Source organism: Arvicanthis niloticus, chromosome 1 (assembly GCF_011762505.2).
Source record: "Arvicanthis niloticus isolate mArvNil1 chromosome 1, mArvNil1.pat.X, whole genome shotgun sequence".
Classification (NCBI taxonomy): Eukaryota; Metazoa; Chordata; class Mammalia; order Rodentia; family Muridae; genus Arvicanthis; species Arvicanthis niloticus.
In genome coordinates this window covers 12073321-12088971 of record NC_047658.1, presented here as the reverse complement: position 1 = coordinate 12088971, position 15651 = coordinate 12073321, and the positions used below count along the sequence as shown (strand labels likewise).

The window sequence follows — 15651 nt, the reverse complement described above, 5'->3', positions numbered from 1 at the left end:
AACAGAGGCCAGCCTGGTCTACATAGTGAATTCCAAACCAGCCAAAGCTATATAGCTAGATTGCATCTCAAAAACAAAATGAAACAAAACAAACAAACAATCTAGAATAAAATTTTTAAAATGTCCAAAATGGCTGTCAGTGTCCTCACATTATTTACTATAGGACCAAGGATACATAATGCCACAGCATAGAGTGTATTGAGTATACATATCACAGGCTTACGTGTGCAACGTCTGGTTGTATAACAACTAAGTAACGATATGATAACGTAACACATGAGGGGAAGGAGGAGGAGACATCCTGAGTCTCTTTTATAGTTAGAATCAAAATATATCTATAAATATGTGTCCCTTTCAAAACTGGTAAGTTGATCTGGGACAGGTCTCACTTGATAGAGTTGTTTGACAACATGCAGGAAGCCATGGGTTTATACTCAGTATCCAATAAACTGTGTTATGGTGCTCACCTATAATCTCAGCACTGGGATCAGAGTTTAAGGACATCTTCAACTACAAAAGATTTTGAAGCCAACTTGAGCTACTCTGTCTCAAAAACAACAACCTGATAAATCAATAAATAGATCCATGGTGTGGTAATATATACCTGTCATTCTAGCTCCTAAAAAGTGCAGATAGAAGAGTTGAAAGCTCTGGATCCATGACCAGCCTACACTCCATAGTGAAGCTGTCTCAAAATGTAAAGCCCCATAGGTATATTTATGGAAGAAAACTACCCCAAAGCAAAGGAGAAATGCATACACAGGGTCCTGTGACCACACTACTCATTGTAGAATGTCAGTAGATAGTACACAGAAAGGTAAATAAGTTGTCCTTTGTCTTGGTAGTTAAGAAAGTCAGTTCCCAGGTTAAACACAGGACACACACACACACACACACACACACACACACACAGAGAGAGAGAGAGAGAGAGAGAGAGAGCGCAGACACAATTAAATATGCATTCTCAGAAGCAGGATACAAAATGAGGATGTCATATATATCGAAACTCTTTTTCCTTTGAAGCAGGGTCGCAGGGTCTCACTACTCCTGGGTAGCCTGGAACTTATAATGTAGACCAGGCTGTCCTCAAACTCACTATTGTGCCCTTCCACATTCAACTTCTAAACTTTTATTTTTTTTATTCATGTAGATGAGTGTATGTGCGTGCACACATAAGTGCTATGCCCCAAGAGGCCAGAAGAGGGCATTGGATCCCCTGGAACTGTAGTGCCAGGCAATTGTGAGCCTGCTGATGTGGGTACTGGAAACTGAACCTGGGACTGCTACAAGAGTAGAAAATGCTCTGGACTGCTGAGCCATCTCTCTAGCTCCCCAGAGCGTGTGTTTGTTTTGTTTGCAGAGAAAATAGACTTCACTCACCCAGTAAAATAAACACTCTGGTTCCTGCCTCAGGATAATGTGACAGTTTCCTCTTTGATTTATTCATTCCTTTAAATAAAAGTTGGAGCTAACTAAATATGAAACTCCCTCCTACCTGTAATTACCAGTTTCCATCCTCTCCCCTTCCTCCCCTTCTTCATGCTCTCTTCATTTGCAGCCCAGAGGCTTGAACCCAGGGCCTTGTCTTCTGTAGATGTGCCTAAAAGTATTCCTTAGAGAATTCATGGAGCAGAGAAAGTGGGTGTTGAATGTTTAGAAATTATAAATGAAATCTAGAAATCAGAGGTGTGTTCCACGGAGTTTTGTGGCTTTAAATAGTATGATAGAGAATAAGAACGAGTATCTAGAAATGAATGGAGCATTCCTTCGTGGAATTGGAAAGTGAGCAGTCTGGGAAGGATGGATACAGCTAAAAAGTAGATTCATAACTAGAAAATAGGAAAACACTTGGTGAAAATGACAGCCATCTGTGTGAGCTCATCCACTGGAATGCTAAGGTGGAAGAAATGAGGTGAAAATACAGAAACTGAAAACCAGAAGGTGATTGTGTGACTTCACAAGTAGTATATCTATACAAATCTGAGGTCTAAGAAAAAAAATGGATTTTATCCTAGGAAGATGGGATTGCCAAGTGTGGCCCCAGAAAACAAATTCTGTAGTTTTAATAGGGAATACTTCACCATCCTTTACCCTAAAAATATCAGACACTAGGGAGTTTCTTTTTTTCTGACAAGGTTTTCCTGCACTAGGAGTGTATCTAAGGGTGTTGCTTATAAGGTAAGTGATCTATTTCTCAGCCACACCCCAGCCCCTCACTGGGGGATTCTAGGCAGGGGCTCTACCACTGAGCCACACCCCAGCCCCTCAGGGGAGTCTGGACAGGTGCTTTAGTCTTGACCTACAGCTTTAGCTGCCCAGATTCTTAACAAAACAAACAAACAAAAACACTCTAGAAAGCTGTCACTGTGCCAACATCAAAACTGCAGTTGGTTTTCTTGTGCTGCTTAGCATACAGTGCCTGAGAGTACCAAACTGGCCAACACCGAACCATTGCTCCTGGGGAACCATGTTTGTGTGTGTGTGTGTGTGTGTGTGTGTGTGTGTGTGTGTGTATCACATAGATTATAACCTGGAATCTTGAAACCTCATCCTCATCAAGCGTACATTATTTTATGAAAGAGAAGTTGAGGCTCAAAATGATTGAGTGATGTCACCAATTCTCTGTGCCCCAGTTGGAGTGGAAACCCTATCCAGCTGACATCAGAGTTGGTGTCCCTGCTGCACTGACCCCCTCCTGTTGTCACCCTCTGTTGTGTTTGCATGCACGCCGAAAAGGATGACTGGCTCCAACTAGGACCCTTGAACACTGGGCATCTTGAATTGGTCACGGCCCTGTGTGTGCACAAATGACTGCTGGATACACACTAGAGATGCTGAGATCACAGGTGTGTAGTACCACACCTAGCTCATCCCTCAGACCCTTGCTTGCCCTCCTGCAGTCATCGTCTCAGCTGTGGACTTGAGGACAAGCCCCTGGCTGGTTCACATGCACACACCTGGTGCCGCTCTCTTCCCCAGCCTCTGCTGAGACCCAGCACTTGGCAGTAGGCACTTTTATTACCTGTGCTCCCTTCTGGGGGACACGTGCAACATGCCTTTTTTGTTAATGACCTGTAGTCCCTGTTCCTCTCTTATGGTTCTTTCTGGAACCTTTACTGATCAGGCTCAAGTGCATAGCTTCCCCACAAAAGTGCTTAGTGGAATGCCCAGTGATCCGGAAGATGCTAAGTCACCCAGCCTTGCTCTTCAGGAGTTGCTCCTGCTGAGCCCTTGGGTCCCCCTAAGCCATCCATTCCTCAATTTCTAGCCTCTTCTTGAATGAGACCCCAGGTGTCTTCTGTCCACCCTCATTTCTAAGGTCACCATGCTGGCGGCTCCCTTTGATGACCCCACTCAGGAATTCCCCTGAAATGGAAACCGCTGCATCAGCCCTTTAATTGCCCAACTTCTTCTAGTGTCCAATGGGCATTTCAGATGCAGAGGTCAAAGCCCTGGCCTGCCTTGGCCTGCCTTTGTGTTTTTCGTATCTGCAACTCAAAATGACATGTCTGACCAGTGTAGGCCAAAGGGTTTTGAAGGCTCTTGCATATTTGGACCCTCCATGGACTCCCTCAGCAAATCCCACTTGTAAGCACATACAATGTCCAAAAGGGTGGCTGTCTCAAGACTGCCCTTTCTCTGCCCGTGTCACTACAGCAGACCCTTGATGCAAGCCCAGCTTGTTCCCTTATTTTTAAGATGAGTGTAAACAGTGCCTTTCATTATGGGATGTGAAGCCTGCCTGTCCTCACACTTGTCTGTCCACCTCCCGTGATCTCTCTTGTCCCTGCTCATCTCCTTCCTGCTTTCGTGACTGTGTCCCTGCTGAAAAGCTAGACACTGCACACGACGAAAACGTTGAAATACTTAGTCTATTTTTTTTCCATTTGTCTCTGTCCAGTCTTGTTCCTCGTCCTTCTAGTTCCCTTCTTCTACCCCACATAGCCAAGCCTTCTGCTTCTGTGTCTCACATGTGTTTTGTCTAGATCTTCATATGAGGGAATGCGTGTACTGTTGATCTTTGTGAGCCTGGCTTATTTCATTCACCCAGTGGTCCAGCTGGACCACTCACGACTCTGCAATTGTTGTTTGTTGGGAAAAAAAAAAAAAAACAAACCCTTTAAGGGGTTAGAGAGGTCTCTCAGTGGTTAAAAGTACACAGTTCTCTTCCAGAGCACCTAAGTTTGATTTCCTGTGCCCATGTCAGGCAGCTCACATCTGGCTATAACTCTGGCTCCCTGGGATCTGACACTTTCTTCTGGTCACTCGACATCTGCACTTTTGTGGCATATACTCAAAAAGACACACAGATAAAAATCTTCCTATGTAAAATGTATATGTGTTATGTAAGTATGTGTGTATGTGGTGTGTAGCCAAGCATGGTGGTGCATGTCTGTAATCCTAACGCAAGGTAGAAACACAAAGATCAGTTCGGTGCTGTCCAGCCTGGGCTACCTAGTGAGACCTTGTCTCAAAATAAAATATGAATCCCCTGTACTGAAAAAGCTTAATGAGTATAAAAACAAACTCCCAACTCCCCTCTGCACACTCCACCCTTCCAAGCTCTTGAGTTACAGGCCCAGCACCCTGTGGGACAAGGAGATGTGCCCTCAGGTACCCGCCTCCTGCCCTTGATACCTCCTCTCATTCTACCTCATTTGCACTCAGTGCCATGCCCTCCTGGCTGTTCTTCCTGGTGCTCCTGTAAGGCTCAGTACCATTGCCCTTCCCTTGGGAATCCACTTGGCCCACAGTCACCTCCAGATCTCTGCCAGACACCACTTCACCAGCGTCAGCACCCCATCTTCTTCTGAGACAGGGTCAAACTATACAGACCTGTCTGGCCAGGAGCTCACAGAGATCCGTCTGCCTCATCCTCCCTCATGCTGGGATTAAAGGCAATGCGCCACCACACTCAGACCCAGCTACTTTGAAAAAAAAAATTTTTTTAGATCGATTTATTTTATGCATACGAAGTGTTTTGCCGCATGGGTGTGTGTGCACCAAGTGCATGCCTAGTGACAGTGGAAAGCAGAGGACCCTGGAGCTGGCCTTAGGTTGTGAGCTGTCACGTGCCTTTTCCTTTGTTCTCTGTGTACTGGTCTTGTTCTTTTGGGTCCAGGACTGGATTCTTAGACCTCTTGTTTCCACCTATTCAAAGCATGTATGGCTTTCCTGGCTTCTTCCTAGTCTGTTTTTCTTGGACTTTTGTTTCACCAGCATCCGCATAGGTTCCATGTTGCAGGATTTTCGTACTCCTTCAAAGCAAGGTGTCTCTGGAATAAACCGGGTTAATCCACAGATGCTGCTGGTGGCTTCTGGGCAGGCCCAGTGGAGCTGGTAGAGCCTGCAAGACTTAACCTTCTCAACAGCCTGCTTGTCAGCTGTCACGTGTCACAGCTTTCATCAACTCCAGGGCAGGAATCCTTCCATCCTAACAGATGGATGGGAATTTAACCAGACAATAAACCATGTACGTGCCGTAAATATGTTTGCCAAGGGCATGGTTCCCAGTGCGGGGCTCTGCACAGCTGTCTTCCCTTGAACTCCCCGATTCTTGGTGAGATGATTTGTTAACTGTTAAACAAATGTTTAACATTTGTTGTTAAATGTTAAACAGCATTTCAGAGAGTTAATGGGTCGTTGGCTTCTCCGTTCCCAGCAGCCTAATTATCGGGAGATGGGAGGGAACAGTTTTTATCAACAAAAGTTATTGATGTGAGATTTTTAGAAATGAACCCGCTGTGTTCCTGAGTTGAGTGTCATTATTCTCAGAGGGCCTGACAACCTTCCAGACATTGCCAGCATCGTGCTTGTGTGCCCTCAGGGGTCCAGACCATGAACTGTGAAGAGTCCTCCTATTCTCCTCTTCTAGTACTTACATTGCTATCCAAGCTGCTACTGGAATGGTTTTAGGGATGCAGATCTTTAAAAATGCAGTTCACAGGGCTGGAGAGATGGGTCAGAGGTTAAGAGCACTTACTGCTCTTCCAGAGGTCCTGGGATCAGTTCCCAGCACCGATACTGTCAGTTCATAACTGCCTGGAACTCTAGCTCCCAGTGCTCTGACACCCTCTGCCGGCTCTGTGGGATTGTGCGTGTGAGTGTGTATGCACACATGCACACAAATGAACAAGAATACAGTTTGTCCGTAATTCTGCTTCTTCCTGTTATTATCTTCAGGCCCGTTTTTATTCTTCCACCAAATACTGCTCCCCACTCGGTACCAATGCAAATTAAAATGTGGAGTATTGGTCCGCTTTGCACTCTGCAGAGGGAAACTTCCACTGATGTACGTTTTTCATTGGCGAGATCCACCAGACAAAGTATAAATTGCAGTAGAACTGGGGAAGCGTTTGAACGAGGCAGATGTTCTCTTAGCATGAAGCAGATGTAAAACCTGCAAGTGTCTGTCTAATAAAGGATAGCATTTGGTTCTAGACAGCTGGTGCCAAGATTACCAATTAATCATGTTTGAATGCGTTCTTTACTAATTAGATCCCTCTTTGGTTTTTACTGTTCTGGGTATAGTAAAGAGGGGGAAGGGCACAGACGCTCTCTGCTCTTTATACTGTGACTAACCCCTCTTCTTTTTGAAAGCCTCTCTTTTCCCCCTTGGAGCCCCATAGGAGATGAAGCCCAAAGATGTGCATGACTGAGCTGGCTCCCCCGGCTGCCATGATAGCTTTAGAGTTAGGATGCTCTGTTGAGGGCAGTAGCTAGCACCGTGAACGCTCAAAGCAGCTGGAGAAGAGAAGAGTGTAATTACATTTAATGTGGGCTGATTTTTGGTTTATTTATTTATTTATTTATTTATTTATTTATTTATTTTTGCATGGACAAAAGCTAGTATTTGTTCAGTTAATGTCAATAGGCAGTCTTCATGTTTATTTGACTGGGTGGGAATTGGAATTTGAATGGTACAGAAACACAGGATACCAGTTTGGTCTTATAGTATCAAAGCAATAAGTTGTGTGTTTGCAGAGATTAAAGATGGCCAGGTTGTTGTAATCACTAGGAAAGGTTGCCTCTTTCTGCTGTGAAAGATCAATCAGTACCACTGTGAAAGCCGAGAAGGGACACTGTTCCCATAGTCCTTTGCATGAAGTGGGTATGCTGAGGTTGATTTAGCACTGGTGGCTTTCCATTGTTTGGCATTTTCGTTTTTGTTTTGCTTTTGTACTATCGTGTATAGTCCAGGCTGTCTGTACTTCTAGGCTGCATCTACATTGCTCTTCCTTGGTTTTCGTTTGGTTTTGAGATAGGGTTTCTCTGTGCAGCCCTGGCTAGCCTGGAACTCCTTCTTTAGACCAGGCTAACCTCAAACTCCAAGATCTGCCTGCCTCTGCCTCCTGAGTGCTGGGATTGAATGCATGTGCCACCACTGCCCAGCACCTCCAGCCCTTTTTAAACTTTTATTTTGAGATGGAGTCTCACTGTGTAGCCCAGGCTAGACTTTATGATTCTCCCGTCTCCACCTGGATAATGAAAGTACAGACTTGAGCCACCATGCTTAGCAGACCCCTCCTTGTCCTCTTCTTTCTTTCTCCCTTGTCCCCTCCTTCCCCATACCCTTCTCCCTCATTCATCTACCCCTTCCTCTTCCTCCTTCACTCCCTTTTTTTCTTCATGCCTCTTCCTCCTCTCTTTCCTCCTCTTCTTTAATGCCTGTCAGTGCTTATTTTCTATGAAAGAAAGCTTGGTATATAAAGTTGTCCTTACACAGCCCTAGAAGGAAACAGGACCAGATAATAGTTTCCTGGAGTCAATAGTTAGATATTTTGACATTCTTGTAAAAATGTCTTTTAAATTGTGCTTATGTGTGCATGTGTATGTGTGTGCACGTGTGTACCTATGTACGTGCATGTGTGTGGCTGTGGGTATGTGGTATCGTGGCATATCTGTGTAGGTCAGAGGACCTCTTGCAGGAGTCTTCTCTGCTTCAGCCGTGCGGGCTCAGGATGAAACTCAAGTTATCAGGTTTGATTGCAGGTTACCTGCTCAACAATCTCAGCAGCTTGTGTTGCGACACTCTTGGTTATTAGGAATATTTTATTAGTGAGTTTTCCGCAAGCATATGAGTGAGTTCTTCATGTTTTTATATTTTACAGAAGTTTTTCATGTATTGTGTGTGTGTGTGTACACGCACGCGCATGTGTGCATGTGTGGCACATATATTTGCCAAGACAGCTGTATAGAGGTCAGAGGATAGCTTGTGGGAGTCTGTTCTCTATTTCTACCAAGTGGGTCATGGGGATGGAACTCAGGTTGTCAGGCTTGGCACAGCACCTTTATCTCCTGAGCCCACTGACTGGCCCAAATTCATCATGCTTTTAAAGGATAGAAAAAGTATTTAAAGGGTGGGAGAAATATGTTAATTTTCAGGTCTGAAGATAAATAGCCCAAGTGGTTCTTTTTTTAAAAAAACGTTTTAAATTTTATGTGTACGATTGTATGACTGCATGTTTGTAAGTGTACTGTGCATGCAGCACCCCCAGAGACCGGAAGGAGGCATCAGATTCCCTGGGGCTGGAAAAACAGATGGTTAAGAGTTGCCATGTGCATGCTGGGAACTGAACCCGTGTCCACGGTAAGATCAGCCAGTCCCTCTGAGCCACTGAGCCATCTCTCTAGCCCATAAATGGTTCTTTTAGTAAAATGTTTTATTACTCTTTAAAAAAAAAATCCTGCAGGTAGGAATGAGCAAAGACAAGCTGAGATGAGGATTTAGCAGCTTGACAGCAGGTGTGAGCATTTCTGACCTCTCCTGGATGCCTGAGGTCTGTGGAGTGTAGATCTGTGTGTTAACGCGGATGTTACACCACTTTTTACACAGTGTGATAGTAGCTCGGGGGCCTGGCTTTTAGAACACTGGAGTAAAGCAGTCTGTAATAGCAGAGGTTGTGGCTTTTTAAATCATTTATACTTTTGAAAAGAATGTGTATGGTGTGTCTTTATTGCTGAGCCATCTCTCTAGCCCCAGAGCTCTGAGAGCTATTATCACTTGGGTCTAGTGGCGATTTGTGGGTTTCTTTGTAGTTTGTAAGTTGTGTGAAACCATGAACTTTGAAATACCCCTTAAATAAAACAAGTTCTGTCAGGATTTTAAAAACATTTTTATGGAAACGTATCTACAAGAGTAGAGAGAATAGTGACCCTGCCCATTCCCCTTCTCTCCCCCCAACCCCCATCAGCATTCTTTTGGTTGTTTTGAGGCAAGGTCTCTCCATATAGTCTCCGGCTCAACCCTGAACTCATGTCTCAACCTCCAGCTGGTGGGATTGCAGGCGCTAGCCTCTGTGCCTCACTATGTCAAGATTTCTGTATGTGCAGAGTATCCTTTCTCTCCTAAACTCTGTAGTTCCACATCTTGTTTCTATAGTAACAGTGGGCGTTTCAACAAAACTAGGTCAAGTAAACTCAGTAGTTCTCACTTTGTTTCAGGAAGTAGAGCGAGAAATCTCATTCAGGACGGAATGTGGACTGTACTATTCTTACTACAAGCAGATGCTGCAGGCTCCGACCCTCCTGCAAGGTAATCCCAATAGCTACTGATGTGAGCATGCTGACTCCTCTGTCTTATTTCCCTCAAGCCTGTCCCCTCCCCTCTTTGCACCTGATGCATTGTTATTTTGTGTGTGTGTGTGTGTGTGTGTGTGTGTGTGTGTGTACGTGTTTTTTTGTTTTGTTTTTACATGGCCCTGACTGTCCTGGAATCCATGGTATAGACCAGGCTGACCTTGAATTCAGAGATCCACCTGCCTCTGCCTCCTGAGTGCTGAGATAAAGGCATGGGCCGCCACACCTGCCTCATAATTTTAAATGTATGAATGTCTCACCTTCATGTATGTCTGTGTACCACGTGTATTCCTGGTGCGTGTGGAGATTGGAAGAGGGGAATGTGTTTCCTAAGACTGAGTTACAGATGGTTGTGAGCCGGCCATGTGGGTGCTGGGAATCAAACCAGTGTCCTCTGGGAGAGCAGCCAGTACTCTTAACCGCTGAGCCATCTCTTGGGCTCCCATAGCTTCTGGTTTTATTTTATCAGATTGTAATCCCTTTCATGGTATATGTCTTCTCAGTTTTCAAAGAGGCGACCAGGGGCAAAGGAGGCAGGTAGTGTCTCAAGAAACCCAAGCAATGAAATTCCCACCGTTACCAGTACCTTCCACACAGTCACCATGGGAACACGTGATATGCCGTGCGCCAGCATCTCTTGTGTGTGTGTTGGCCCTCTCTTCTTGAGAGTTTCTCTTAACAGCTTTAATTTAACCTCTGACTCTGCCTTCACCATAACTGACTAATTCTGAATCTTTTTTTCAGCATCAAAGCCATAATGTCTGGTTTGGCAAGAGTCAGGGTCCCTGAAAATTTAAGTTATCCTCTCAGGATGCTGAGTGCAGGGGTGGCATCATAGAGCTGGGTCTCAGTCCCCTCAGTGCTGGCATAAGCCCAGGTCAGGGTCTCAAAAGCAGTAGTTCCTCAGAATGTACCTGTGACAGAAGCATGTTTGATGAGATAGCTCTTCCTCTCTGAAGCCATCTGTGGGCATGACACTGGGTAGACTTGTTTCTGTAAATCCCAACCTGTGAGCCCCTGCCACATGGCAAAACCAACTCTGATGTCATTGATGGTTGACCCAGGGCAAGTGGTCCCACGATGAGTAGTTTTGAAGAAGAAATTATCTTTTAAGAAATCCTTGACAAATTCCATGTGTGTATGTAATGCTTTTGGTCATTTTCACCGTCCCCATTATCCATTGTCATTCCCCTGCATCAGTTAAGCAACTTCCTTCCCAGCAAGTTTCTATCTACCTTCATGTCGGTTTTGTTTTGTCTTGTTTTGTTTTGTTTTGTTTTGTTTTGTTTTGTTTTGTTTTGTTTGTGACCCACTGAGTTCAGGCACGGTTGCCAGCATAATCATTTTTGGGGGTTTACTGGAGCCTAGGCAACTTAGCAGTAGTTATACCATTGAAGAAAATCAATCCCCTGCCCCAGCAAACATTACTACCAGTAGCTTCTCAGGGAATGGGTTGGGGGGGCAATCTGATTATTAATGGTCATTTCTAATTTTTTTGAGAAACCTCTGTACTGGTTTCCATAGCTTCTGTCCTGATTAACACTCCCACCAGGAGCTAGTGACAGTTCCGGAGCTGATTCCTTCCAGGAGCTGGCGACGGTTCCTCTCTCCCCGACCATCTCCAACACTTGTTGTCACTTGCTTTCTTGGTGACGGCCATTCTGACCAGCATGAGATGGGATCTCCAGTCGTTTTAGTTTGCGTTTCTCTAATGGGTAATGGTGGTTAACACTTTTTCTTTTGAAAACTGTTCAACAGTTCGTTAGCCCATTTATTGAATATTGAATAGCAGTTTTGTTTTTATAATGTTCAGTTTTTGCAGGGTTGTTTTTTTTTTTTTTTTTTTTTTTTTTACGTAGCCTAGATATTCATCACCTGTCTGAGGTGTAGCTGGTAAAGATTTTCTCCAATTGTTTGCTCCGCTGTGCAGAAGCTTTTCGATCTCATGCCATCACATGTGTCAGATGGGGCGAGGCTGCCCCGTTGGGGTTCTTCTATTCAGAAGTTCTTCAGTGTGCCTGTATTGTGTCGAATTGCAGGTTGGCTGGCTCTGTGGTTTACTCTGAGCTCTTCTGACCACACTCACAGTGAGTCGTGCTCAGTGATTGGAGAAGTGCAGTTGTAATCCTTCACTCTTGGTTTGTCTCCACATGTCCTTAGGTTTCCATGGCTTAATCTATGACAATAAAACCGAATCCATGAGGACCATCAACCTCCTTCAACGAATGAATATTTACCAAGAAGTTTTTCTCAGTGTTTTATATAGAATTCTCCCCATACAGGTATGCAGTGTTCTCTGTCCTTGAGTTCGTAGGGGCTGATGAAGGTTCAAATCATCACTCAGACTGGACGGCTCACTCCGGGTCTCCTGACTTCAGCTGCCCTGGTAGAGAGTCCTCGCTATAGGCACTGAATTTGCTTTGTTTTGTTTTGTTTGTTTGTTTGTTTGTTTGTTATTGTTGTTGTTTTTAATTCTATAAGATACTTTTATTTTAGCCAGGTGGTGGTGGCACACGCCTTTAATCCCAGCACTTGGGAGGCAGAGGCAGGTGGATCTCTGAGTTCAAGGCCAGCCTGGTCTACAGAGTGAGTTCCAGGACAGCCAGGACTATGCAGAGAAACCCTGTCTCAAAAAACCAAAAACAAAAAAAAAGCAAAAAACAAAAGATACTGTTATTTTTACAAGTAGAGTTTCCTAGCTTCTGTCATAATTATACATGCAATTTAGAAACTTGAGAAATAGTTTCATTTGAAAATGTGTAACCGTTCCTCTATGTGTAACCTGTTTCTCTATGACTTATGTTTGTTTGTTTGTATATTTGTGTGTTTGTTCTTGTTTTTATTTTTTAAGACAGGGTTTCTCTGTGTAGCCCTGGCTGTCCTGTCACTCTGTAGACCAGACTAGTGTCCAACACATGGAGATCCTCCTGCTTCTGCCTCCCTAGTGCTGGGATTAAAAGCATGGGCCACTATCTGGCTCTGTGACTTGTCTTTATGTTTTAAAAAATATGCATGGAATTGTCAGATCAGAATCAGTACTTCTCACATGAATGAGGCAGAATTGCTTTGTCTAGAGGCCTCCTTACATCTAGTTCGAAGAAAGAGCTACTTGCTCATAGGTGGAAAGCATTGATGACCCTACTGCTCGGGCTGGCTGCAAGCTCAACATTACCTTTCTATAGATATGATCCATAAGGATTGCTTTTATTTTGGATTATGTATATGTGTGTATGTGTAGGGGTTTGTGCATGTGAGTGTAGGGACATAGAGACCAGAGGTGTTAGAGTCTTCAGGAACTGGAGTTAGAAGCAGTTGTGAGCTGCCAAGCATGGGTGCTGGGAACTGAACTAGTGTCGCCTGCAAGACCCATATGCACGTTCAAGCACTGAGCCAGTTCCCTAGGCCCCTTTATGTGAGCCAGCTTGTTCTCTAGGCCCCTCTGTGTGAGCCAGCTCCTTAGGCCTCTCTGTGTATATATATTTTTAAATGCCAGTAAGAGGGTTGGGACATCTGTGATAAACTTTCATAGTTTGGGGAATGAACCAAGGTCCTGGCGTGTGCCCAGTGTGGTGTTTAAAGTGAACATAGCTGCCAGAGGCTCATATGTTTGAACGCTTGATTCCCCATTGGTGCAACTGTTTGGGAAGGGTTAGGAGGTATGGCCTTTTTGGAGTAGGTATATGTTGGATGGGTTAGGCTTTGAGGTTTCAAAAGCCAACACCATTCCCAGTTAGCTCTGTCTCTGCCTCCTGTTTGTGGATCAGGTTGTAAGCTCACAGGTCCAGCTCTAGTCTGCCTTCCATGCTCCTGCCATGATGGTCACGAACTCACCCTCTGAGACGGCAAGCCCCCAATAAGCTCTTTCTTCTGTTGGTCACGTTGTCTTCACATTGGGAGAACAGGAGCTAAGATACTAGGCACATAGGCTGCACTGAGTTGTGTTCCCAACCCTGATGAACAGTTTTTATTGTTGTCTTTTACAGAAATATCTAGAACCCGTTTATTTTTATATCTACACCCTTTTCGGGCTCCAGGCAGTCTATGTCACGGCCCTTTACATAACCAGCTGGCTCCTTAGTGGCACCTGGCTGTCAGGACTGTTGGCAGCTCTCTGGTACGTCACCAACAGGTGAGTTGGGTCAGTTCACTCCTCATTCCTAGTATAAGTGAAGGTAAGTGACTATTTTCTCATGCAGAGAATGGCTGTGAACACTGTGGTTAGTGAGGCAAAATTCAGTCTTTCGGTAATTCTTGGGTTGAGAGTGGTTTTCTTATTTAGCAAGGGAGAAAGCTCCATCCAGAAGTTTTCTCATCTGAGAACCGAGTACCACATTACAGTGCCATCGGCTCTAATCTCTCTGCCATTGCCTGCTTGCTCTGTGATCAATATTGCTTCAGCCACACAGTTTAGGTATTCCCTCAACAGTAGAGAGGTGTGTGTGAGTGTATGTATGTGAATGTGTGTGTGTATGAGTGTGTGTCCATGTGTAAATAAATGTGAGAGTGTGTGTGAGAGAGTGAGTGTATGTTTGTGTTAGTGTTTGTGGGTGTATGTATGTATGTGAGAGTTTGTGTGAGTGAGTGTGTGTATGTGAAAGTGTGTGTATGTGTATATGTGAGAGTGTGTATATAAATATGAGTGTGTGAGTGTATGTGAAAAGGTTTGTGTGAGTGTGTTTGGGTATATGTGTGTATGTGAGAATGTGTATGTGTGTATGTGAAAGTGTGTGCGAGTGTGTATTAGTATGTATATGGGTGTGTGTGAGTGTGTGTGAGAGAGTGTGTGCATATGAGAGTTTGTGTGTGTGTGCAAGTGTGTGCAAGTACATGTGAGTGTGTATGTATGCATGTGTGTGTGAAAGGGTGTGAATATCTATGTGTGAGATAGTATGTGAAAGTATGTGTGTTTGTGTGTGCCCCCAGAACACTGTATTTGCCCTGGAGGCATTCTGCTACTAAACTATGTCCCAGAATTTCCTAGTAACTTTTAAGTTGTGTGACCGGGTCTCGCTACATTGCTAGGCTGTCTTTAAACTCACTTTGTAGCTCAGGCAGGGTTTGAATTCAGGTCCTCCTATCTCTGCTTTCCTAGCTGCTAAATAGAGGCCTTCCCTAACACAGCCAGCTTCTCTGTCCATCATGATAAGATTTGCAGCAAAACAGGCAGTGCTGCATTATTATGTAATTGTTTTATTATTTAGTACTATCAATATACATTTCCATATATTCAAGATTATTGGCGGGCAAGATTATTGGCTTATACCATATAATTCTAGCACTTAGAAGGCTAAAGTAGGAGGGTCACCACAAGTATGAGGGCACCCTGGACTACATAGCATGTCACTGGCTGGGCTACGTAATGGGACCCTGGTCTTACAGATTTATTGAATTGTTGTCCAACTTACAGAGCAGCAACAATATTTACTAAGGGCCTTAAAACTTTGACATGAGTTCTAATATAGATTTGCTTCTTAGCCTTATGAAAATACTTTTAAATTTAGTCTTATGTATTTAAGTGTTTGCCTACATATGTGTATGCACCATGTGTGTGCCTGGTACCTCTGAAGGCAGAAGAAGATATCGGATTCTCTGGAACTAGAGTTGGAAACAGTTGTGAGCTGGCATGTAGGTGCTGGCACCTAAAGCTGGGTCATGTGCAAGCATAGCTAGTGCTTTCTCCGGCCCTCCAGCCCTCCCAGCGCTCTCTTTTGTTACACGTCTAGTGAGTGCTTATGATGTCCTCGGCACTTACAAGATCTAGTCTGTTAACAGCCCTACATGGGGCTGAGTTTGGTGGTGGAACAAAAATAGAGACGGGCAGGTCTCTGAGTTCTAGGCCAGCCTGGTCTACATAGTGAGTTCCAGGACAGATGAGGCTACATAGAGAGACCTTGTCTCAAAGCAGAGCCATCACCCCACAAGGTAGATGCTATGACCTCTGTTTCAGAGGTATGAACATTGACTCGGGAGGGTGTCGCCTGCACTCTCACACTCTGAAAAGCACTTTACATTTTTTTTGAGGTTGTTATCAATTGCCCAGTCTGTACATGAGTGTTTCTCAGTACTGATTAT

At 44.4% G+C, this 15651-nt stretch overlaps 1 protein-coding gene across 4 annotated transcripts in view; it reads left to right on the top strand.

Annotated features, from left to right (window-relative positions):
- The window catches only part of Dpy19l3 (dpy-19 like C-mannosyltransferase 3), a 69601-nt gene that overhangs the window by 15614 nt on the left and 38336 nt on the right, over positions 1 to 15651 (top strand). For all 4 annotated transcript variants that reach the window (XM_076932334.1, XM_034523817.2, XM_076932328.1 and 1 more), the window contains exons 4-6: positions 9445 to 9535; positions 11740 to 11861; positions 13563 to 13708. In XM_076932334.1, coding sequence (XP_076788449.1) covers positions 9445 to 9535; positions 11740 to 11861; positions 13563 to 13708 — 359 coding nt within the window. The remainder of the gene's footprint in view (positions 1 to 9444; positions 9536 to 11739; positions 11862 to 13562; positions 13709 to 15651) is intronic.